The sequence below is a fragment of the Miniopterus natalensis genome, chromosome 1 (assembly GCF_054644295.1).
Source record: "Miniopterus natalensis isolate mMinNat1 chromosome 1, mMinNat1.hap1, whole genome shotgun sequence".
NCBI classification, from domain to species: domain Eukaryota; kingdom Metazoa; phylum Chordata; class Mammalia; order Chiroptera; family Miniopteridae; genus Miniopterus; species Miniopterus natalensis.
The window spans coordinates 200,445,705-200,470,266 of NC_142081.1; the positions used below are offsets into that span (position 1 = coordinate 200,445,705).

Genomic DNA, 24,562 nt, shown 5'->3' on the forward strand with positions numbered 1-24,562 from the left:
GACCTGACTGGTGGCAGCAGAGCCTGGCACGTGGGAGTGTGGGCTCTAAGTTCGGACTGCTCGAGCTTGCGTCCTGTTCTAACACAAGCTGTGTGCCTGAGCAAGTCATTCAGCAACCTGTGCCCCAGGAAGACGGGGAGACCACTTGGACGTAGGTGTGGGTCCTCAATAAGGCCAGTCACCCCCTCCTTCCCAATGAAGCCCGGGCGCCGAGGCAAAGGTCATCTGTGCTTTATTGTGCAACAAAGGCCCCTGCTGGAGCCTGAGTCTTAGCGTTCCTGGGGGGGCCTGGGGCCAGCCCCTACCCCCACCCCAAATGCCCAAGCCCTGCCCAGCCTCCAGCCCAGTGCAGGGTGGGTGTGCTGGGAAGCGGCAGGCCAGAATTCCTGTCCATGAAGTTCAGGCAGGGCTTGGTCCTGGGACCCTGGGCTCCCCGAGAGGGACAGGAGAGCCCTCAGCCCTCTGGAGCCTGGGGCCTGGCCTAGCCCCAAGGACCCAGCCTGCTGGGTGCGGCCTGGCCTGGCAGATTCCACAAGCTGTCTGTTGGGAAGGCCTCAGTTAAGAGCTCCTCCTCCCATGCAGGTCAGTGTCATCTGCACGGCCTGAGGTGGTGGCCCGTGGTCACCTCTGCCCCGCAGCTCCGTGCAGGCGTCACCTGGGCCCCGTGTAGCCGTAGGGGTGCTGCAGCAGCAGGCTCTGGTGGCCGGGCAGGACATGGGTGTGGTAGTGCTCTACCAGGCTGCCCACGTTCACAAACAGGACCTCGCCCTCCAGGTAGAACTTAGAGTCCTGGGGGTTAAGAAGGGCAAGGTCAGGCGGTGCAGGGCCAGCCTTCCCCTCTGCAAAACGGGGTGGTCAGCAGTAACAGGCCTGCCCCTGCTGCCCCCTGTTCCCTCTGTGCCTGCCTCCAAGTTCACACCTCACCCCCCGCTTCACCCAGGGGATGCAGGTCAGGTCTGTAGAGAAGTCTGGGATCAAGAGCTGGTCACCCAGCCCCTCTAGGCTCAGCTGAGGACACAGCTAGGCCAGGGAAGGGGGGAGGTTGAGGCAGTGGGGCAGGGATGGTGCACAGAGGTGCCAGTCTGAGCTGATCCACTGCCTACCCTCTATGGGGAGGCTGTCCTGTCCCCAGCCATGCCCCAGGCCAGGGTCCCCATCCCACTCAGGGACGTTGGGTGGCAGGGGCAATCTGCTCACCTTCTCGAAGATGCGGTAGTTCCTCACTTTGCTGGAGGTTCCATCCCACACAACCAAAACCTGTGGGGAGAAAAGCCAGCAGTGGCTGAGGGCAGGCGGAGAACAGCTCTGACCCAGGGCGCTGGGCACGGGGACCCAGAGGGTAAACAGCATCCTGGCTGGGTCCTGTTGGCCCTCCGGGGTGAGGGGAGGCATCGCCCTGCACGTGGACAGCAGGGTGGAGGACAGCCCTTTGCCCAGGGCTCCTGCTCTCAGACGGCCTCTGATGAGATTTGAGGGTACCTGGTCCACTCTAGGACCATTTCTGATACACATGGGGAAACTGAGGCTCAGTGAAGTTATACAAGTCACCCTTGGAGGAGCAGAGGCAAAGCGGGCAGGTGAGCTGCCATTCCCCCTGCCCCAAGCAGCCTCCGCCTTGGAGTGCAGGAACCCCCACCCCCATCAGAGTCTGGGCCCCAGCCTCTCTTTCCCATCTCCTGCTAGTGCTAGGGGGGTGGCCCCCATTGCCCTCAGTCTGCAGATGGTATTTAATTCCTTGGAATAAATGCCAGGCAGAGACCCCAAGGGTAGCACTCGGTAGACGCGGCAAATAAGAGGCTGCATGGGAAAGTAAATGTATAAAGGGTAAAGTCCTGCGCTTGCCTGTGGGCCTGGTGCGCGGAGGGCCAGGGGAGTCCAGCACAGGCAGCCACCCCCAGGGCCTGTGCTTGGCAGGGTGGCCTCCAGGGCAGCCTCCTTGGCACCTACCTTCCCGGACTTGGTGGAGGAGTTGCGGATGCAGTAGAGTCCATCCTGGGGCTCTCCCCGGGGGCTCGTGGCTTTGAACAGCCTAAAAATGAAGTCAGCAGGTGAATCACCCTCTCAGGGACCCTCCAGCCCGTCCCCAGAGCGGCATCTGCCCTCTCACTATCCTGCAGCTCAGGTGCTGTGACCAGTGGGTGCCGAAAGCAGTGGGTGCAGAGCGGGCCGGCCCACGCAGAGCCCGGGCCGCACCCAGAGTGACAGCCGGCAGCGGGCCTGAGCTGATGGCACCTGTTGTTTGGCCGTGTTTCTGGCTACACTCGGCCACGTACTTGCACCGGCATCGACCCAGCACCCAGGTGAGTGAGGGGAACAGAAAAGCAGAAAAACCTCGTGTTTACACAAACAAGGCTTTGGAGAAAGAAGGGCTTCCGCACTCACCTCTCCACCTCGTAGGACTCCGTGGTGTTCACATAGACGGAGCTGGGCAGCGGCACCTGGAGAGAGGTCAGCGCGGTCAGCCGCGAGGGCCGAGCGGGGCTCGTGGCCAGCACTCCCCCCCCCCCCGAGCCGCCAGCCCGCACCGAGGTCCAGGCTCCGCGCTGTGTTCTGTCCCCTCAACCCCAGGGTCCTGGCGGCTCCTGGCTCAAGAGGCCAGTGCAGGTCGCCCTGCCCGCAGCTCCCCAGCGGCCGCCCGCCTGCGGCTGGGCTCTGGGCGCTCCAGCCCCCCTACCTTCTCATAGTCTTCATCTGAGTCCTTGCCACCAGCGTCGGCCTGCGGGGTGTCGGGCTGGGAGGGGAGACGGGGCCTTTCAAAGGAGAAGCTCCTAAAACTCTGCCCATCAGGAGGTGATCGCCTGGAAGGGGAGCAAGGAGATGCCTGTGTCACACAGGGCAGTGCCCCGTTCCCCTCGACACACCAGCCCCGCGCTCTCTGAGTGATGCACCAGGCTCAGCCTCGGAACCCACGGGGTCTGGCTGCTGCAGCCTGCGGCTGGGAAAGGCCCTGGGAGAGGTCTGTGCTGACCAGCCTGAGGTGGCAGGGATCGCCTGGGACCTAGAAGCCTGAGCTGGGGCCAGGGCTGACAATGGGAGTCTGAGCTCCGGTGCTGTCAAGTGCCCTGGGCGCTGTGGGAGAAGACCCAGGCTGGAGGCATCTCAGCCCCAGCTCTGCCACTGACCAGCTCTGTGACCCCTCCCGGAGCCACGGCGTGGATAGATATAAAAGGGGCTGAGCCCAAGGGACATGCCCCACACGAGAGCCCAGGGGGTTGCAGGGAGAATTAAAGGAGACAACCCAGGATGGGCTGTTGGACTGTGGGTGAGACTGTGCTGTGGACCATTGATCCTGGGCTTGGCACAGTGACAGCCTACACCACTGTGGCCCTTGTGAAACAGGTGAGAGCATGGCAAGGCGTCCTTCCAGGCACCTCCCACAGGCAGCAGGGCAAATAAGAGCCCTGGGGAGCCCTGGCCGGATGGAGCATCAACCCATACACCACAAAGTCACAGGTTCGATCCCCGGTCAGGGTACAGCAGGTTCAGGAGGCAAACGATTAATGTTTCTCTCTCTTTCTCTCCCCCTCTCCCTTCCTCTCTAAAATCAATTACAAATAATAAAAATCAATAAACATATTCTTGCCCGGCTGGCGCGGCTCAGTGGTTGAGCATCAATCTATGAACCAGGAGATCAAGGTTCAATTCTGGGTCAGGGCACATGCCCAGGCTACAGGCTAGATCCCCGGTTGGGGGCGTGCAGGAGGCAGCCGATCAATGACACACATCATTGATGTTTCTCTCTCTCTCTCTCTCTCCCTCTTCTCTCTGAAATCACTAAAAATATATAAACAAACATAGCTTCAGGTGAGAATTAAAAAAATAAATCCTGGGGAGAAGGGTGCTGGGTTGAGGTTGGGGGTGTCCCAGAGCCCCAGCTAATGCACGCGCTCGAGACCCACCCCTCTGGCTTCCAGGACCTTCACTGCCTGGGTATCTCTGGCCACAGGCTGCTGACACTGGAAGTGGGGACACTGGTCTCCTGGTGCTGCCCAGCAATGAAGCAGAAAGCATTTGGAGCAGACCTCAGGGTGAGTCACAGTCATGTTCCACATTCCAAAAGTTGCCGTAGGGAAAGGCACAACGGCAGCCTTGGTGGCTCCAGAGCCAGGAACACACCCAGAGCCCCAGGCAGGGTCCAAAAAGGTTCACCGCTGAGCTCCTGTCCTCACAAGGCCTCTCCCAGGGCAGGCAAGCAGCCGTGCAGGCCCCTCCTCGACCCCAAAGGCCCTTGCTTGGCACAGCAGGAGCTCTGAAAGCCTTGTGTCCCCAGAATCTACCCCCTTGCCCACTGCTCCCTGAGGCAGCCATGGGCTCCAGGCTCAGCACCCCCTGGGCTGGATATCCCTCGAGGGCAAGGCTGGACACCCCTTGGACCCTGGATTAGGTACAGAGACCGCCACTTGGCCTAGGCAGAGCCTTTCTACTCAGTGTAGGGCTGACTGCCACCCACCGTGGGTGGTGCCAGGGGTAGGGAAGCCAGGGTGTCATGGGAGAACTGGCCAGACTGGGAGGGGTCCCAGCGGCAACAGCGCCAGCAGACTCACTGGAGGTGAGGGAGGGGCGGCTTCTCTGGCCTGGGCAAGACCACAGGCCGGGCTGGGGCCTCCGGCACTGGCAGCTTCAACACAGGAGGCCTGGGGGCCACAGGAGGCACAAAGAGTCCCGGCCTGGCTGTCTCCCTCGGGGGTGCCTCTCCAACCACCTTCAGGAACTTGGGCTTGCTGGCTGGCACAGGTGGGGCCTCAGGCATGGGTGGTCCCCGGGGGGACAGGTGGAAGGACTTGAGTTTATCACAGTTCCTGGAGGAGGCCGTGGCCATGCCGGCAGAGCTGACTCCGTGGCTGGGGATCCGGGACTCCGGGCCAGGGCTGGTGCTCTCAGAGAAGCAAGGGGCCTTCCGGAGGTTGGGCAGGTTCCCCACTGGGGGGTCACTTGCTCTTCGGGACACAGCAGGCACCCTGAGGCCAGGCTCCACCCACCTCGGGCCTAACGGGTCCCTCCTGGAGTCCTCAGGAGCCAGGCCAGCATCAGGGAGGCCACGCTTAGGGAGTGGGGGGTGGCAGCAGAGGGCCCGGGCCCTTGGAGGTAAAGGAGTGGGCCCGGGGCATGTCGGAGAAGGCTGGTTTCCTGGGTGTGGGCACGGGAGGTGGGGGGTAGGCTGGTGGGTGCGTCAGGATATCTGCAGAGCAAAGACACCAAGTTGGTGAGCAAGAGTCACCTGCTGGAGGCGGGGCCAGCACCACCTCTGCTGGTAACAGATGGCGGGGGGGGGGGGGGGGGGGCAGGTGGATGTGCACCCTCCCCCAAACCTCTCCCCCCCACCCCACCCCCCACTCAGCATTTCCAAAGCAGCCTTCCTCCCGGGGTCTCGACCCAACCCATGCCACCTGGCCCACCCCATCCATCCTGCACACGGCAGCCTGAGCGAGCTTCCTGAAACCTCGATGTCCCACCAGGGGCATCGGGTGCCAGAGGGGAGGAGAGAGGGAGGAAGCAAAGGGGACTCGAGGAGCTGGCCTCAGCAGGGGGCTGGAATTCTCACTGGCGGAGGTGAGGAGGGTGTGGGAGCAGGTTGGAAGGAAGATGAAGGGAGTGTTTGCTCTGACAAGTTTAAGGTGCTATCAGATGCCCAGGGGACATCGTCGATGGAGTCAACAGCCCATCGATGACACAGGCTGTGGCCCAGGTGTGACCGGAGCACACCAGGCCCGAACCCTGGGTGGCCCTCGGTCGTGGGGACGGGTACTGAAGGGGTGGCCCAGGGCTGACGGTGAGGTGGGAGGGGACCCAGAAGGTAAAGCACCTGGTGCTGAGTGAGACGGGGGGGGGGGGGGGGGGGGGGGGGGGGGGGGGGGGGGGGGGGCGGGGAGGGAAGGCACCCGGCCTGCTGCTGACGGCTGCCCTGGGAAACAGGGGGCCACTGGGAACCCTAATGAGAGATTTCTTGGGAGAGGAGAGGGAGACGCTGACCAGAGCAATGATCCAGAGGCGGGGAGGGAGGGAGCCAAAGGGAGGGGGCCGAGTTGAGCAGACAGGATTGCAGGAGCCCAGGGCCCCAGGCTCCCAGCTGGGAACAGGAGGGAGGGTCATGTGCTCAGCTCCAGCACCCTGGGCTGCAGCTCAGGGGTGGGACAGACCAGGGCTGGGTCACAGGCCAGAGAGAGGAGAGGGCGGAGCCTGCGAGGTAGGGGCTCTGTGCTGGGCGCAGTAGAGGTGCTGATGGGCTGAAGGCCTGTGGGAGCTGAGGCCCCAGAGGGAGGGAGCCAAGAGAAGGGGAGGGAGCCAGCATGAGGTGAGGGGGCTGGACCCGGGCGCACGTGAGGGGAAGTGGAGCTGAGAGGGCACAGGGGTGAGGGCTGAAGTGGGCAGAGGGCAAGGACACTGGAGAGGAGGCCAAGCAGGAAGGCCAGGGAGCGGAAGGCTGTCCCATGTCCTCGGGGAAAATGGGATCAACAGAATGAGAGAAGCTCAGGGTGGGGGCAGGGTCTGAGGGGGGTGGAAGGAAGGAGAGACAGGGACAGACAGTAAGGATAGGTAGGGAGGGACAGGGGGCAGAACAGGGGCACAGTCCTGCCCCACTCAGCCCTGTAGCTCCCAATGACACTCGTGTGTGATGCCTGTGTCCCTTGCTCGGCCACGTGCAGGAGGTGGGGTGGGAATGGCCTGTCACTGGCCGACAGAGCTCCAAGGAGAGCTGTCAGCCACAGGGGGTGGGCCTGCTCTGGGCCTGCCCACTCTGGACCCGCCTGGCTTAGCACCCCAAGTGTGCCCCACCCTGAGGAGCAGGGAGCAGAGCAGCCAGAGTGAGCGCCTCTTCTGCTCTGTTCCTTCTGACACTCCGTCAACAACAGGTAAACTGAGTCCCAGGGTGGTGCCAGTCAGGCTCCAGCCCCTGCTCTCCGCCCCAGAGCCCCCCAAGCCCACCCGCTGGCCACTTACCCTCAGGCTTCCCGGGCTCCGGGGAGTCAGGCTCCAAGTACGAGTCATCTTCATCGTCATGTTCATAGTCTGTGGGCAGAAGGGGGGTCAGACCAGGCAGGCCCAGGACGGTGGCACCAAGGTGAGGGGGTGGGGCTTCGGAGCACTGCCGAGTCTGGGAGGCCTAGGGCCCGGACAAGGGCAAGAGGGGCAGGCGCTGGGGAAGCCACAGGGACAGAGCAGGCAGGCAGCCAAGTCCGCCCCCCCCCCCAGGGAAGCAGCCCAGGGGAGGGTCGGGTCGGGTCGGGGGCCAGGGGCCAGGGTGCAAAAGTGGTGGCGGAGCAGGCCGAGAGGCGCCTCACCTTCATTGTCCGTGGGGTATGGAGAGAGGCTGATGTCCACGGGCCGCTCAATTGCACCATAGAAACTGTCCGTGTCGGAGCTGGAGTCACTGAGTTTCGGGGAGGGGAGGGAGCAGGCAGTGAGCGCAGGCCAGCGTTACCTCTGCACTCACACAGACGGACACACCGCACGTGCACAGACGCTCGGACACGACAAACGTAGGCATGGACTCACACCACACACTGTTGTGGACACGTGCGCAGAAAACCATGAGGACACACACAGACCTAGAAGTACAGGTGAACACAAAGAGGACAGACAGTCACACAGGCACTGAGACACACAGACATGCTCCACGGGAGGGTTCAAGGACCAACACGGGAACTGGAGGCGGTGGTGCCTTGTCCCTCCCCCGCCGCGGTTCCTGCCACAAGTGTGGCCTCGCTGGCCAGATCCCCCCCCTGCTCCTGCCTTGGGGGCTTAGTCATCTCTAGGCCGGGCCTAGTGTAGGGCAGAACCCAGTGCAGGACACCGGCTGGGACTGAGGGCCAGCAGCTCCAGGGGTAGGTAGGGACCTGCCACATGGCCTTGGGCATGCCAGGTCCTCTCTGGCCTCAGTGGCCTCATCTATGAGAATAAGATGGTCTCTGTTCCACCCAGAGAGCTCCTGCTGCTGGCTGGGCCACCTCAGGGAGGCCACTGAGGCCCAGATGGACTGAGCCAGTATCCTGGGGACTCTCTCTGGTCTCAGTTCTAAGCCAGACAGGGTGGACATGGGGGTGGGGGTACCCAAAGCTCTGAGCTGCTGCAAATGCTGGGGCTCCTGGGTGGGCAAGGAAAAGCATGTGATCCCCAAGTAGGAACTACCCACAGGCGGCGCACACACACACTTGGGTATGCACAGACATGCTTACATACTCAGGTGCACATTTACACAGGATTACAGACTTGGGGACACACACACAGGTGCACACCCAGAACACAGTCCAGCTGACACCACCAGAAACTTTGAGGAGAGGCTTCTGAGCCAAGCTCTTGGGAGCGGGGAGGCGGGTACACATGTGAAGCCAGGGCCCCTAGTGACACCCGCCTGCCGGGCACAGCCCCAGGCCCACCTGGTGTCCAGAGACAGCTCCTTCTTCTCATGGAGGTGGCCGATCTCCCTGCGCAGCAAGGCCATCCAGCTCTGTGGGTCAACCAGGGCCCAGGTGGGCATGGTGCTGCCCGGGCCCCGGCCCTGCACCCCTCCTCCCTTCACTGCCCTGCTGTGCCCACCAAGGTCGGGGGGGGGGGGGGAGGAGGGACGGACACTACCCTGATTGGCCCTCTTGGGGCTGCAGCCCCCTCAGCCCACTCAGGACTCCTCCTAAGGGCATATTCTGAGTGTGTGGTGCTGGTACCTGGGTGTGAGGACGGAGCACTGAGGGCCAACACCTGCCTAGCTCCCATGGGCTCACCATATCCCCCAGGCCCCAGTCACCTTGCGCTCGTCCTCAGAGGAGGCCGAGAAGAACCAGGTGCGGTGCTTCTTGCTGATGTGGACGATCTTGAAGGGAAAGACATTGTTCGACGTCGTCTCCTCAGCTGCCCGCATCACCCTGAGGGCACAGAACCAGTGGTCACCCCTGGCTCACACCCACAGGGACTGCAGATCTGGATGGTGAGGTGAAGGCCTAGCTGCTCCAGGGAGACAGAAGTGTGGGTGCACGGGTGGGCAGTGGGTGGACAGAGGGATGTTGGGGTCCAGGATGGAGTTCCGAGGGCAGAGGCACGTGTTACCCTCATTGCCCACCCATGGACACCACCCTCCCACCTCAGGCCCTGCCTGCCTCTCCTGTCCGGAAAACATTCCAAGGAAGTGACTATCTGTGGTCGCCCCTGAAGCCACGACGTGGAGTTTGCAGAGATCACAAAGTCTACTGTGGGGGACCCTGAGGGTTGGACACCTGGGGCAGATGTGCCCTTCTGGCCCATCAGAGGCAAAGCTGCACCTGCACCCCCACCAGGCCGAGGGTGGTAAGTATGGGGAAGAAAACGTCCCTCCCCAGGTGACCCCACAGTGGCCACAGGGTCCTGGAGCCTCCTCCCTCCTCAGCAGTGCTCCAGCCAGCCTATCACTGGCTGGGGCTTAGGCAAGGCTCCCCCACTGAGCTTTTGGCTGGAGGGTGAGCTGAGGCCTAGAGTCACTCCCTGAGGATCCCAGTCCCACCAGTGAAACCATGGACCCCCCTGGTTCCTCACAGGTGGAGGGGCAGGCCCTTCAGGGGAGGTGGGAGGCACATATAATGCCATAGGTACAGGGCCCTGGTGCCACATCAGCCTGCTGTGCGGGCCCCAGAAGCCGTGGGGTAGATCTGGAGGGCACTAGCGGGCTGCACACACCAGCACCCCACATCCCACCCAGAGGGCGCCGCCTGCCCATTAGCCCAGGAGCCCCCAAGGGCAGGCTCTTGCCCCTTGTTGGACGAATCCAGCCCACAGCACATGAGCTGGCCCCAGCCTGGGAGGCCCCTGGAGCCAGGGTGGCCTGGGACAGGGTCTGAGGCAGGCTGGGCTTGGCCCCTTAGTGGGAGGCTGTGGTGGGTGAGGGGGCAGGGAGGAGGGATGCAGAAGTCACCGGGCAGTAGGCCGAATGGGGACTCTGGAGGGCAGGTTGTCCCAAGCCCGCTGTACCCCCAGCCTCACCCTCAGGCCCTCAGCAAAGGCCGAGGCTAGACTGTAAGGAGGGGTGAGGCTGGACATGGTGCCAAGGGGTGGGGACCTCAGCCATCTAGGCAGAGTTTGGGAGGGAACAAGGGGGCAGGTGCGGCCAGAGCTCTGCTGGGGGCTGGGGAGCAGCTGGCCGTCGGCTGGGCACTCACCGGTTGTAGCCACTCAGGGAGAAGGCGCCCTGGGGGGAAGCAGAGGTGCTGCTCTTAAAGTAGTAGATGCATCGCCTGTGAATGATGACAAAGCGCAGGGGCCCTGTGCACAAGGGGAGAGGGCGGGGGTGAGCGGGGGCCACTGGACCAGGCTCTGAGCCCCGCTGACTGGAAGGTCAGGGAGCTGGGCTGGAATGCTGACCCTCCCCAGGAATCCAACGTGGGGTCAAATGTGGACACGTTGCTGGGCGTGATGGCCAGCCCCAGGCAGGGGCAGATTTGGGGGCTGGATGTGCGGAGTTCCCACTACCTCCGGGGACAAGGGCTGTGAGGCTGGCTCCAGGAAGGGCAGAGCCAGGGACGGAGGTCCAGGGAGGCCCCAGCTGCCTTGCTGGGTGCTGCGGGGCCACTGGGAGGTTCCCTCTGCCCCAGGCTGGCACAGCGAGGGAGGAGACACAGGAGCCCAGAGCGCTGGCCAACAAGAGCCACCAGCATGGGGCCAATCCCAGGCTGAGCAGTCACACCGAGAACCCCCACCCTCCACTGCCCCATCCCTAGCAGCCCACCCAGGCCTGGGGGCAGGTCAGTGACAGCCTGTCCTTGGAGGCACCCCTGTAGTCCAGGGGGGTTGGAAGGGGAGAGATTAACCAAAGACTCTACATGCACAAATGCATAACCCATGGATACAGACAATAGTGCGGTGAAGGCCTGGGGCAGGGGGTGGGTGTGTGGTAGAAGGGATCAATGGGGAAAAAGGGAATATCTGTAATTCTTTCAACAACAAAGATAAATTTAAAAAAAAAAAAAAAAAAGACAGCAGACCAGCTGGTGCCCACAAAAAAATCGATTGCTCAGCCTGGGGCACCGCAACCAGGTGGCCCACGGCAAAGGCTTGGCTGCCTGAGACTGCTCAGAGGGACGGGCAAGACACCAACCTTCAGTGTCCTGACCAGTGGGCATCTCCCAAGCCAGGGGCTCCCTCCCTCTCCCAGCCTACTGTCCTAGGAACAGAGCCCCGCTCTCACGCAGCTCCACAGGTCTCGGCTTGGCATATGGGGTCATTTCGAACCATAGTGACCAACCAACACACTGAACACCTCCCTCCTCGGATAAGGCAAGAGCTCAGCCCCTGACCAGCTGGTCAGCACTGTGCACCAAATAAATGCCTCTCCTATCTCGATGCCACCCAGGGCCCTCTCAATCCTGTGGGCTGAGGAGGCCCACCTCAGGGGCCCTAGCAGGTAGAGGCTGCCAGGCAGGGAAGGGAAATCCTGGAGGACACACCATGTGAGGAACCAGAGGCTCAGCTCTGTCCCCCACACCCCCCTTGGTGCTCCCCACCGCAGGGAACTCACATTTGAGCAGCTGCAGCTGGGTACCACCCTTCTTGTGCAGGTAGCCAGCCTTGGCGACGCCCCCAGGCATGGTTAGTAGGTTCTGGGCACCAATGGCCTTCATGGGGACAGGCCAGTGCATCTCCTCAGCCGCCATGAAGCTGCAATAAAAGAGAAAGTGTCTCAGCCAGGGCTTAACTGGGGAAACGCAACAGGGACACTGCCAAGATCCTAAAGACAACGTGAAGGTTCACGGCAGCAAGGGGTGAGAAAGTTCCCATCTGAAGCCCTGGGCTTCCAGGTGGATCCCAGGGAGACAGGGCCACCTGGTCCCCTTCGTCAGCCCCTGGTCTATCTGGCCACATACCTGACACCCAAGGACCCTTGGGAGCTGTAATCCTTCATTGTCACTGGTTCACTCAGCACACACCCTCTGAGCTCAAGGCCCCATGGGGGATGAGGTATAGTGGTGAGTGAATTCAGGAAACCACTAGCTAAGTCAGACCTTAGGCCATAACCACCCTGAGTCCAAATGCCAGGTGAGCCTATAATGGCGCCTGCCCTGCATAAGAAATTCAGGGAGGGCTTCCAGAAGGAGGTGACAGGAGTCACAACCTGAAGGAGGAAGTTAACGAGGAGCGGGGGCCGGGACAGGCCCTGGGCACCCTCTTCACCAGCTCTGACTTTCAGCAGGAAGGGACATGGCCCCCAGATACCCCACCTCCACTCCTTCCTGCCCTTAGCCACCTTCCGTCCATCTCTTTCTTTTCTTAAATTTTTTAAAGACTGATTTTAGAAAGAGAGGGAGGAGGGGAGAGAGGGAGAAAGAGAGAAACACCAGTTGGTTGGTCTACCTATTTTTATGCATCACTGCTTGATTTTGTACGTGCCCTGGCCAGGGATTGAACCCACAACCTTGGCATATTGGAACGACACTCTAACCAACGGAGCTACCCAGCCAGGGACCGTCCGCCCTTTTCTTAAGGCCCTGACCAGGAAGCAGAAAAGCAGGCAGCCAAGAGCCCCCAGCTCCCAGGTCAGACGACCCAGCTTCCTGTCCTGGCTTGGCCTTCTAGGGAACCCCTAAACCTCAGTTGCTGGGGCTGTAACATGGGAGGACAGTGTGGACGCAGCTTGGCACACAGCACACCCTCATCAGCAGTGGCCACGATCGCCATCCGGTGGGTTGGGTGGTGTCCGCCGTCCCCCCGTCTGCCTGGGGCATCACCCCCGCAGGGACCACACAGTACACCGTCACCACGTGTTCCAGGCAGTTAGACAGGCAAGAGCGGAACAAGGGACAGGCCAGGGGCAGAAACTCACCAGGGCAAATGCCTAGCAAGGGGCAAAACAGGGGAAACCAGAACCTCGCCCCCAGGGTAACCTTTCTTCCACTAGCATATCGGGGGTCATTTGGTCTGGACCCCTTGACCTTTTCGTCCTAAAGATAACATCGAGGCCTCAGGATTCAGCTCCAGGCCTAGAAAAGCAGCAAAACCCCACACGTGACGCCACGGCTGTCTCAGGGCCAGCCACACTAATGACCCCCTGCCCTGGCGCTGACCCTGAAAGGTTGTCACACCTGGAAGGTGGACGACTGTTCCACTGAGACCCTACCTGAGACCTTCCCCAAGAGTCCCCACCTGCGAGAGAGAAATACTCTCAGGACAACGGGACGGAGGTGCTGGCTTGCTCGCCTCCCCCCCAGGAGCATGCCGGAGCCATTCCCTTCCCCTTCTTCCCTCTAAGGGACCCCACAATCAGGGGAGCGATGAGCAGCAGCAGCTCATCCAGGGTTAACGGAGGCCCCCTTTTCCCCAACTTTGCAGTGAGCCAAGGCGGCCCAGCCCAGGCTCTGCCGTTGCTTCTAGGCCCTTTCTCGCTTCACTGTCCTAAGTATATTTTTGCTGCAGTCAATAAATTCTTGCTCTTTTCTACACTTTGTGTCTTGATTGAAATCTTTCCCACAAGAAGGTAAGAACTGAGGTCTCCTGGTCTGGCGGGTAACACAGGGGCAGGCCCACTGCCTAGGGGTTAACTCAGGCCACAGGACAGTACCTTCCAGGCACCGAGCGGGGCCTACACCTTCCCCAGCCTCCTACTCATGCTCCCGCTGCTCCCCCCAAACTGCCAGGCTGTCCCACACGTCTGGCCTCGTTGCTACCCCTCCTCACAGGGAGAACTCCTACTCATCCCTCAAGACCCTGATTCAGACTTCCTGCTTCTGGGAGGCACCTCAATGCCCAGTCCCGTCTGCGCCTGGCCGCACCCCCGGTTCCTCTGAAAGGCGTCCCCCACCCGGCACTGTCATGTCCGGCCTCCCCCACCCGGGGCCTGGGCCCTCCTGGGACCCCCTGGAGCTGGGGGCGGCTGTGGCCCGCGGTAGAGCCCACAGTGGGGCAGCTAACGACGGCCCCGAGGCCGGGCGCGCTGGGCGCCACCCGCAAACCACCAGAGCCGCTCAGCCTGCGAAAGGCAGCGCCCTCCGGGGGTCCCCGCCTCGGCCCGGCGCCCCGCGGCCCCACCCGCACCCCAAGCACACCCCTCGGGCCGGGGACCTACCCGCGGCCGGAGCTGCGGACAAAGGCGAGGCCGCCACCCCCGCGCCGCCCGCCCGGAGCGCCCGAGCCCCGGAGCCCCCGAGCCCCGGCCGCCCCACGCCCGCCTTTGTTCTCGCAGGAAGCGCTGGCCCGGGTCCGGGCGGTACTCACGGCGTCCAGGCGGCGGGCACGGCTGCCCTCCGGGGGGCGAGGCCCCGCGCGCACCGACACGGCCCCGGCCCGGGCGCCCCCGCCGCCCGCGGCCCCCAGCCCCGCGGCCGCGGCCCCGCACCCGCCATGCCGCCGCCCCGCCCCGCGCCGCCGACTCCTCCCCCGGCTGGGGCGCGATCGCGGGCAGGTGAGGAGCCCCGCCCCCCGCACGCCCCCGCGCCGCCCCTTCCCGCAGGCGGGTGAGACGCCCCCCGCGCCGCCCCCGCACCGCCCCTTCCCGCAGGCAGGTGGGACGCCCCCCCCGCCCCGCCCCCCGCCCCGCAGGCAGGTGAGACGCCCCCCGCCCCGCCCCCGCCCCGCCCCCGCCCCGCAGGCTGGTGAGACGACCCCCCCGCCCCGCAGGCAGGTGAGATGCCCCGCCCCGCCCCGCAGGCAGGTGAGATGCCCCGCCCCCGCCCCGCAGGCTGGTGAGACGACCCCCCCGCCCCGCCCCCGCCCCCGCTCCGCAGGCAGGTGAGACGCCCCCCGCCCCGCCCCCGCCCCCTCCCCGCAGGCAGGTGAGACGCCCCCCGCCCCGCCCCCGCCCCCTCCCCGCAGGCAGGTGAGACGCCCCCCGCCCCGCCCCCGCCCCGCAGGCAGGTGAGACGCCCCCCCGCCCCGCCCCCGCCCCGCAGGCAGGTGAGAGGCCCCGCCCCCGCCCCCGCCCCCTCCCCGCAGGCTGGTGAGGCGCCCGCCCCGCCCCCTCCGCGGGTGCACACCCGCGGTTCCCATCTCCGCTCGGTTCGGCCTCCGGGACCCCCTCAAGCCCCCCTGGACCTGCCGGGTCCCGCCCCGTGGCCTTTCTGACGGCCCCCGCCCCCCGTGCCTCTTGTACCCCTGCTCCAGCCAGACCCATGGCTCCTGCTCCCCAAGTGCCCCCGCACCCTCCGCGGGGCCTGCGTCCCGGGTCCGCCGCCTGTAGTTGCAACAGCACCAGAGCCTCAGAGTTGGCTCAGATCGGCGCCCGCACCTGCCCTCCGCGGGTCTTGCACAAACGGAAGGGAGGGGCCTCCGGGGCCAGCGTCTCCCCGACACCAAACCCAGGCGGAGGAGAGCGCGCCGCTGACCAGCTGGCCCAGCCCGGGGCCAGCCAAGCCCTCCCCGCCCCAGCGAGCGGTCCGCAGCGTGCGGGGCGCGTTCACCCCGGGGATGGAGGCCGGATCGATGTTCACCACTCAGTGCGGGGGCACGTCCCAGCCACCCCATCAAGGGCGAACCCGCTGATCGCCCCAGGAAGAAAAGCATTTGACAAAACCCGGCAGTCCTTCCTGATAACGCCGCTGGACAACCACAAGGAATGGGGCCAAACGTCCTCAACCTGGTCAGGGGCAGCCAGGGAGCCCCCAGAGCGCACCCCACGCTCCTGGCGAAAGACTAAAAGCTTCGCCCTAAGACCAGGGACAAGGTGGGGATGGCTGCTCGCCTGCTGCTGCTGTTCAGCGTGGGACCCGAGGTCCCAGCCAGGTCAGTTGGGCAAGAAAAATTGAAAATATCCAGACTGGAAAGGAAGAAGTTCGGCCTCACTGGTTAGATGCCCATGGATAGAGAACATGCCAAGGAGCCCACTGAAAATTACTGGAACTGATAAACCGCTCAGCGAGGGGGCGGGATTCAGGACCAACACCCAAGACTCAGCATATTTCTATACAGTAGCAAGGAACAATCCGAAAACAAAATAATGTTCAGCTCCAGTGTCCCCTCTTCCGGGCAGTCTTCCCTGAATCCTAGGGGGTCCTGTGTCCCTCCACGGGGCTAGCACGGCCCCTCTGAACACGGACCACAACAGGTTGTCACTGTCCACACCATCCTCACCAGCTCAGGCCCAGCATAGAGAGGGCACCCAGGGAGCCCTGAAGGAGGCACAGAATGTTCCCCCTGCCGGGTGGTGGGGACTGCAGCTGTGAAAGGCACAGGGGGCCGAAACAGAGCCCCCGCCCCGGTATCACACCCTCCCCAACCTGTAAGGAGACCTGGCACGTGCATGCAGGGAGGGGCAGCTGCTGTGAGGACAGATGGAGCTGGAGCTCCTCGCTCCACACCTGGGTGAGGCTGGGCTGGGGGCCCGGAGGTGGGGAGTTGGGGTGGCCCACATCCCCACTCCAGTTCAGCTTGGTGGCCAGGCAAGCACAGGCCTGTGAGGACCCTCATTCTCACCTGGCCCCCACCCTCCATGGGCATGGTGAGGGCTCTAGGTGGCGCTGAGTGACCTTGGTGGGGAGGGTGGGTTTTGACAGGGCCAGGCTGTGCTCCACCTTCACCTCCCCGGGCATGTCCTCGCTTTGGGGACAGATGCAGACATCTGCAGCCCCTGTCCAAAGGATGGACTGTCCAAAGGGAAGCCCACCCTGACACCCCCACATCCTCCTGCTCTAGTGGGTGAGCTGGGTTGGCTAGCACCCGATGGGAAACCCAGTTCCAGGCCGGGCCAGAGCAGAAAGGGGGAAGTGGTAGCTGAGAGTGAGGGTGGTGGCAGGTCATGGTGGCCATAGTGACCACACAGCTTTTGGGGACTTTCAGCCCAGCTCACAGACTCCAGCTCCATCAGAGCCTGGGAAAGTTGAGGGGAGTTCCCAAGGGGCACCCATAGTCCCGGCCTGCCTTGCCTCCCTGGCTGTCTCTCTCAATGCCCATGGCATCACCCAGCTCCAGTGATAAACTGGTTAAACTCCATTCACCTAAGGTGCCCCCACAGGCCTCCCTGCCAGCTCACCCCAGGAAGCCTCAGTCCCCTTCTTTAGGGGGAGACACCCCAGTGGTGCCCCCTCTCCATGCTGCTCTAGGTGCCTGCTGAGCCACCCCAGCTGGGAGCTGTCAGGGACACTGCTGAAGACCTGGGTTCAAGTCCCACCAGGCCTGTCCTCCACTGAGCTTCTGCTTCCTCCAGCCTAAAGGAGACACGAGAGGACGCTCCTCGGAGTGCCCGGCACCCTGCAGCACAGTGACAAGCCCACCCCCCCAGGGCTGAAGCCACCCAGTGCACTGGCAGCTTCCCAGGCTCACTGGGCTGCGGGGGCTCTGTTCCCGCACCTTGGGGAGGCTGCCTGGGGCAGGGTTCTGGAGACACGCAGGTCAGTGTCGGCGGTGGCTGCTGGGCTCCGGGAGCCCGTCTAACAGGTGTGTGTGCACTAGAAGCACTAGAAAAGGCCCCGTGGGCACACTCTGTCTCTGCTCCCGGGCTCACCCCCGCCCACCCCCTCTCAAAGTTGAGACCGGTCTGGGTAACCCAAGGTGGGCCAGCCGAGGACAGGAAGAGGTGCAGGAGCGGGGACAGCAGGCGGGTGGAGGCCGCCGCATCCCACAGAGACAGCCCCGTCAAGTTCCAGGAAGAGCAGGCTGTGTGCTGCTGTGCCCTGGGAGGGGGTGCTCATGGCCTGCGCAGGCCACACGTGAGCTGCGGGTCCCCACTGCTGGTCATGTCACGGACAGGACGCTGCACAGGATGTGGAGAGCTACACGGCTCCGATGCAGGAGGCTCGGTGTGCGCACTGGGTGTGCGCACTGGGTGTGAGCCTGGGGTCCTGCAGGACACCTGCAGACATGACCCTGGACATGGTGAGGGAGCTGGCCCCTCGTGTGACCCCAGTGTCAGGGACTTCCTGTCAGTGGTGACGGGCTGGCCAGTTTGTGGGAGCCACAGGGTGAGGTGGGGCTGGGAGAGATCGGGTCCCCCAGCACATGCATTCACATACTCACACCCATGCACACACATACACTCTCACACAGGGCACACGCATTCTCAGTACCCACTCACATATATACACGTGTTCTTACCCACACACCTCACACATATATATGTGCACCTCATTCAGACACGTACACACACTCACATGCATTCTTACACACTCACCCATTTCCACGCCCACTTGCACTCATCCCAAGCACACACCGGTCCACTTGCTCGCATGTATACACCCACACCGTCCCAGGGCTGACGGGAACCTTCGTGGGTGGCCCCAGCACCCAAGGCAGGCGCGTGGGCCCAGTCAGAATCGTCACCGCCGCCCCAGCCCTGCAGCGCACAGTGCAAGGTGAGCCCGACAGCTCATGAAACCCACGGGCCCGGTCCTTACTCCCATTTCACAGACTGGGACACTGAGGCCAGGAGAGGCTCGGGACTCTCACCAGGTGCACTGGGCACTCACCATGGGCACTTCGGGTCATCACCCCAACATTCCCTGGTGCCCAAGCCGGCGTCACCCCCACGTCACTGTCACCGATGAAGACACAGACGGTCAGAGAAGCCGCACAGAGGCGGAGAAATGACAGCTGCGGGGCAGGCGGGGGTGGCCCGGCTGTGCTTGCCTTTCAGTTTCTCCTCCCTCTTCCTGTTCCGCTTCCCAGAATCCCTCTCCATCAGAGAATCAAAACCAAACTCCGACGGGGGGGGGGGGGGGTGACCGGCGTGCCAGAGGGGGGCTCCGGCCAGGCTCAGAGCACAGCCCCTGCCCACAGGCTCCCTGGCTCCTCCGCTCTGGGCCAGGCCCCCAAGCACAGCACCCCCCAGGCAGGCGGCCAGGGCCTCGTGCAGGCCTCCGAGCCTCAGGACATGGACTCACACACACTCACACTCACACACACTTACACGTGCATCACACTCACACCGTCACAATCTCACACACACAGCGCGGCATACACAGGACCCAAATGCCAAGTCCACCCCTTGCAAGGTGGGCAGGCTCAGCCTGACCTGGCCCCCACCAAGCAGGCTGCCCTGCCTCCCTACCAGCTGCCAGCTGCCGGCTGAGTGCCCAGGGTCAGGGTCCGGTGTCCCCCTCCGGCTCCCCCGAGGTTCCTGTGAGGACCCTGGCTCCCCGGAGGGCCTCTCCCAGTGGCTCTGCTGGCACTGGGCTGTACCACCTCCCAAGGCCAGTCCCAGGGCCCCCCACTGACCTGATGGCATTGACCCAGCACATGGTTCTCCTCCTGCCTGGCGACGGGTTGGGGGTAGGTGTCCTGGGGCCCGAGGAGGCCATGTGGCTCAGGGGCCATGGCGCGGGGCCCGCATCCCTAGGCTGGTGGGGCTCCCTGCCCCTGCGCTGCCGAAAGTGCCTCCGGCTGGCTTCGCCCGCAGCTCTTGCTGACAGCTGCCTACTGCATCTGTGGCCTGCGGCCGCCAGGGCTTTGCCCCCCCTCCTCTCTCTGGGGACTTCCTGTTGCCGGTCCCTGGGCAGCACTTCCTGCCTTCCACCCAGTGAGACCTGAGGCCCATCCGAGGCCCAGGGCTGTGCCCACCAGCGCTGTTCAGCCACTGGGTTTTAGTGGCTCCTGCCTCCACGCCCCCCCCCCCCGTGGTCAGAGACCACAGCTCTCTAGGCCCCTAGGTGAGGCCAGCTGTGTCCCCGGGAGGAAGCTCCCGCAGGTCCCCCCACAGCCACCTCTGCAGACTCGGCTTCTCCCCAGCAAACCACCGAAGCCCCTCACAGCCCAGGGCATCAGGCCCAGCCTCCCTGGCCCGAGAAACCCCTGCCCAGGAAGAAGCCAGGGCCTCCCCCCACATAGGGAGCTCGCTGCCTCCTAGCCTGCTCCTTCCACCAACTCAGACGCGACTCTGAGGCCTCGCTGGGAACTGAGCCCCTTACACCAGGACCTTCTGAGTTTCAAGGTGGTCACCTCTCTGCCCTCTGACACCCAGGGACCAAAACACCGGTTCTAAGCCCAGGCCCAGGCACTACCTTCCACCTGTGCACCCGTTCCCCACGCCAGACAGCCTCTGTCCGGGAGCTGGTCAGCCACATCTCCAGGGACCGCCCTCTGCCGGCTCTGCGAACACTGTGGCCTGAGTGGCAAAACAGGCTCCACCACTCCCGACCCTGCCCCAGGTGCCACGCAGTGGCGTCCCTCCCAGACTGGCACTGTCCCGCCACCGACAGGGAGCTGGGGGGGGGGGCAAGAGTTCACGTCTAGGCCTTTTGGTACTGAGATGCCACAGGCCCTGCCTCTCCTCCCCGGAGCCTTGCTGGGTCTCAAGGTCATACTCCTCCCGGGAAGGACAGGACCAGACAGAGGAAGGAGTACTCTGGGGCCACCCTCATGGCAGGATTTGGGGTGACAGGCCATAGGATCCCCGGGAGTTGCAAAGGCCTCATCTTGTCTACCAGGTTTCCTAGGGCACGGCCCCCACAGCTGGCTGAGCCAGCACCTGGTGTCCCATCTACCTGCCTGCGGGGCACTGGAGGAGGGCGGCTCCCAGGCTGGGGGCCTCCGTCTGCCACTGTGCACGCAGCCCAGCCCTCTGCTAAGGCCCTGTGCCACCTGGGGGCCAGCTCAGGGTCACAGTCATCCAGCTTTTGTGCCTGAGCTCTCCTCAGGGTGGGCGTCACCACCCTGGCCTCCCCCGGCCTCCTCCCTCAGCACCCGCCGATGGCCAAGGGCACACTGCGCCTTCAGCAGAAAGCTGCCCACGCGAGAGACAGAGGGCGGTGAGGGGGGCTAAGTGGGGCCTCTTCCCCTCACCCATCCCCTTTCCAGCCTGCAGGGTGGGTAGAGGCCCCCGAGGGAGACACAGTGGGGTGCACAGCCCACCCCCATCCTCTGCCAGCCGCGTGGCCTCAAGCTCCCAACCTAGCCTCTCTGAGCCTTAGTTTCTTCTTGTGTTTTTTTTTTTAAATATGTCTTTATTGGTTTCAGACAGAGGAAGGGAGAGGGAGAGAGAGAGAGAAACATCAATGATGAGAGTCATTGATCAGCTGCCTGCTACACATCCCCAACTGGGGATCGAGCCTGCAACCTGGGCATGTGCCCTGACGGGGAATCGAACCCCAATTTCCTGGTTCATGGATCCACCCTCAACCACTGAGCCACACCAGCTGGGCTGAGCCTTAGTTTCCTCATCTGTGAAATGGGTTCTGAGCATTGAGATAAAATAACAGGTGAGGAGCCGCTGGGCTATGAACCAGCCAGGACAGCCAAAGCGGCAGTTCAGGGATGGGGGGGGGGACCTCCAGAGGTTGTGGGGTCCAGAGGAGGTGCCAGGCCCAACAGGCCCTGGATCAGGGGAGGGGCCCGGTTTTACACAGTGTGGACATAACCACGGCAATGACCCCACCCCAGCATCCAAGCAGGAGATGCGTGGGGCTGGAGCGTCTCGGGAGTCCCCTCATTGGGCAGCTCCGGTCTTCCTCCACTCCACCCTCCCCTGCCTCAAGCACCAGGCCTCAGAGTGCCAGGGGACCCCCCCCCATGCTAGATGCAGGGCACTTACCAGGTTGGGTCGGAGCCAGCCAGCAGTGCCGGGCAGGGGCCAAGGGTCAGCCTGAAATAAAGGAGGGAGGGAGAGCTTTCACTCTGGGCTCCCAGGGTCCCAGCCTGCTCGGGAGTGTTGCAAGTGCCCGTGTGCACAGCTGGTCCTGTCCACACCTGTGCAGGTTTTGCAAGTGTCATTAAATTAAGGATCTCACCCTGGATTAGCCAGATGAGTCCTAACTCCAGGGACAAGTATCCTATAAGAAGACAGAACAGGACAGATTGAAAAGAAAGTACTATGAAGACAGAGGCAGCGACTGGAGTGAGGCAGCCACGAGCCCAGGGAGCCAGGACCGCTGGCCATTGCCAGAGGCTGGAGAGGCCAGGAGGGAACGACTGTCCCCTGGAGCCTCCCTGGAAGTGTGGCCCCACCGACACCTTGATTTTGGACCTCTGGCCTCCAGAGCTGAGAAGTAAGTTTCAGATGTTTAAGCCCCCAGCGCGAGGTACCTTCTTGCAGCAGGTACGGGAAACTACTCCACAGGGACTCGCCACAGTCCTCTCCCTGGACGAGCGCAGGCGCCCACTCACGCCGGTCTGAGCCCTTGGCAAATCCAACCCGACCTCCCTGGATGTCCACAGCTTCCCTCGGGCCTGGCGCACCACCTGCCGCTCCTCCCCTCCCGGCATGGGGTCAAGGCCCTGCTGGCTCATGTCTACCCCTTTCACTCACCTCCTGGTCTTTTATGTTTTTTTTAAATATATCTTTATTCATTTCAGAGAGAGGAAAGGAGAGGGAGAGAGAGAGAGAAACATCAATGATGAGAGAGTCATTGATCAGCTGCCTCCTGCACAGCCCCGACTGGGGATCGAGCCCGCAACCCGGGGATGTGCTCTGACTGGGAGTCGAACCCCGATCGCCTGGATCCTAGGTCCATGCTCAACCGCCGAGCCACGCCCGGCCGGGCACCTCCTGGTCTCTGGTTCGCACACCTGGCCAGCCCTTCCTTGGCTAAGTCGAGCCATTTCCCCCAGGGAGCAGGGCCAGGCTGGTGCCCTGGCCGAGTGTCAGGGTCTGGCTCCTGCTCCCCGCCCTGGGCCCTGTCTCCCAGGACCACAGTGGCCTCCACCTGAAAACCTAATCCTCCCCAACAAACGCTCCCCCATCCTTCGAGACAGAACCATATAAAACCTCTCCTCCTCCCCCGCCCCTCAAAATCTCCAAGTCGATGGCACAGCCCTGCCCATCACAGTGTCATCACAGGTGTATCCCCAGCACTCCCCACGGGCAGAGACAAGCCAATGTGAGGCACAAACGGGTTCAGTGTCACGTCCACACACCTGGACAACCCTCGATGTGGCCACGACCAGCACGTGCCTGCCCGGTACTCAGAGCCAGCATGAAGAACCGTGGCTTCCACAAGAGCTGATTCGCAGCGAGGCTGCACCCAAGGCCCACCCGCGCCCCAGGACGGCTTCATCCGGGCAGCCAGCATCCCTGTCCCCAGAAGTCAGCAGCCGTGTGCTGGGCTCCAGGAGGCACCCGGGAGCTTCTCAGGGCTGTCCGGGAGGGAGGCGGGCAACTGGGGCGCTGCTGTGTCCCAGGCCAAAGGGAATTTGGGGAAGTGCAAGAAAGGGGGGCATGCATGGCCACCCGCCCGAGTGGGGGGCCTGGGCTTCCGAAGATGACGCCAAACTGCAGGAGGGGCGGGGTTTCTATTCTGAGACCCTTGGTGTTCAAGCTCTGTGCCCACAGAGGACTCACGATGCCTACGCAACCCCTGGTGCCTCACTGGCCCCCGGGGCCCTGGGGCCCTCCTCTCCCAGGACTGATGTTTCTGCCTCCAGCAAACCTTCCCAAGCTGTGTGACAGCTCCCCGGGGCCCAGGGCCGAGGACCCGCAGTGCTGGGACAGAGCTGGGGTCTCAGGGCCACGCCTGGTACGGAGCGGGGGACAGAGGGAGGCTCCCAGGAGGGAGCAGCGCGTGGGTGGGAAGGAGGGTGGCTGGGCAGGGGCTCCCGCCGAGGGCCCCTGGCCTTGGGCACCGGGTCCATGGCAGGCCCTGGGGAGGGGCGGGCGGGTCTGGGGAAAGCAGTGTTGCTTTCCTGAACTGCTCCTGCCTCAAACCACAGACCAGCAGAGGCGGTTCAGGATTCACACTTCAGTTCATCATAACACTGACGAGTTTCCACCTTTTAACTGCTTGAGAGAAACTCTCTGGAGCGCAGACGTGTAGGCCCGTCCACCCCCGAGTTCCTGGCCCCTCGCCCACAGCTGCAGCCCACCCCTCTCCGGCCCTGCCCATCCTGGCTGAGAGAGGCTCCCTGCCCCACCCCCACGCCGAGGCCAGCATGGGCACCCCGAGGCCCCAGGCCCTGCATGGGCACGGGGTGCCAACCCCGAGAGACGCGCAGTCCATGTCAGCCACCGTGAGACTCTGCCCCACCCACATGACCTTGGTGGGCAGGACAGGGCAGCATTTAGAGTATGGGCTTCCGTGGGGACAGGCCTGGCTCAGTCTCCTCCCAACCTTGCGGCCCACTCTGAGCCTCTTTCCTTATCTGACGGCTCCTGTGTGGGGTTGTCCTAAAGACTACCTGCCATGGTCGGTGGGCAGAGTTACTCCAGGGGCACCTGGTCACTGGGTTTCTGTTGGCAACACCATCCTCACAGTCCTGTAGGGAAGGAAGGGCCTTGTTTCCAACAAACGGCCTGGCTTTCGAGCACTCCCGGCCACCGCCGGCTGCATGCGGAGCGGCATTAACCCCGTGCTGGGAATGTTACCTCGATGCCTTCGCACAGCAGCTCGCACGGCCTGGAGAGCCTCCCTTTCTGCTTCCTCGGCCCCTGGTCCGGACCTCGCTGCCTCTGGGCTGGACCTGCCCTCCGCACGCACAGCCCTGCCCACGCTGCTGCTGACCCTCAGGTGCCAAGGGGATGCGGCTGGGCAGAAATCCGCCAAGCACCTTGGTCGGGCCTCCCAGAAGGTGACAGACAGTCTTCTCTGAGGCCCAAGTCCAGCTGACCCCTAGCCAGACCGGGAACCCACAGAGAGCAGGACTTCCCCAAATCCAGCCCTCCCCACCTCTCCGCTCCCAGCGGCCGCGGAGCTCGCCACTCAGTCACGCACACGCGCCTTGCACACACTCCTGCCCACCTACCCTGCGGGACTGA

General features: G+C 63.5%; 1 protein-coding gene across 1 annotated transcript; it reads right to left on the minus strand.

Annotated features, from left to right (window-relative positions):
- Positions 1-215: 215 nt before the first annotated feature.
- SH3BP2 (SH3 domain binding protein 2) lies at positions 216-14,303 on the minus strand. The gene is given in 14 exon segments (XM_087817174.1): positions 216-789; positions 1,198-1,257; positions 1,948-2,029; positions 2,383-2,438; positions 2,675-2,798; positions 4,545-5,047; positions 5,049-5,179; positions 6,940-7,008; positions 7,281-7,369; positions 8,376-8,446; positions 8,741-8,858; positions 10,122-10,224; positions 11,477-11,616; positions 14,167-14,303. Coding segments are annotated over 14 exon segments (1,812 nt in total). The 5' UTR covers positions 14,295-14,303; the 3' UTR covers positions 216-651.
- Positions 14,304-24,562: the final 10,259 nt, after the last annotated feature.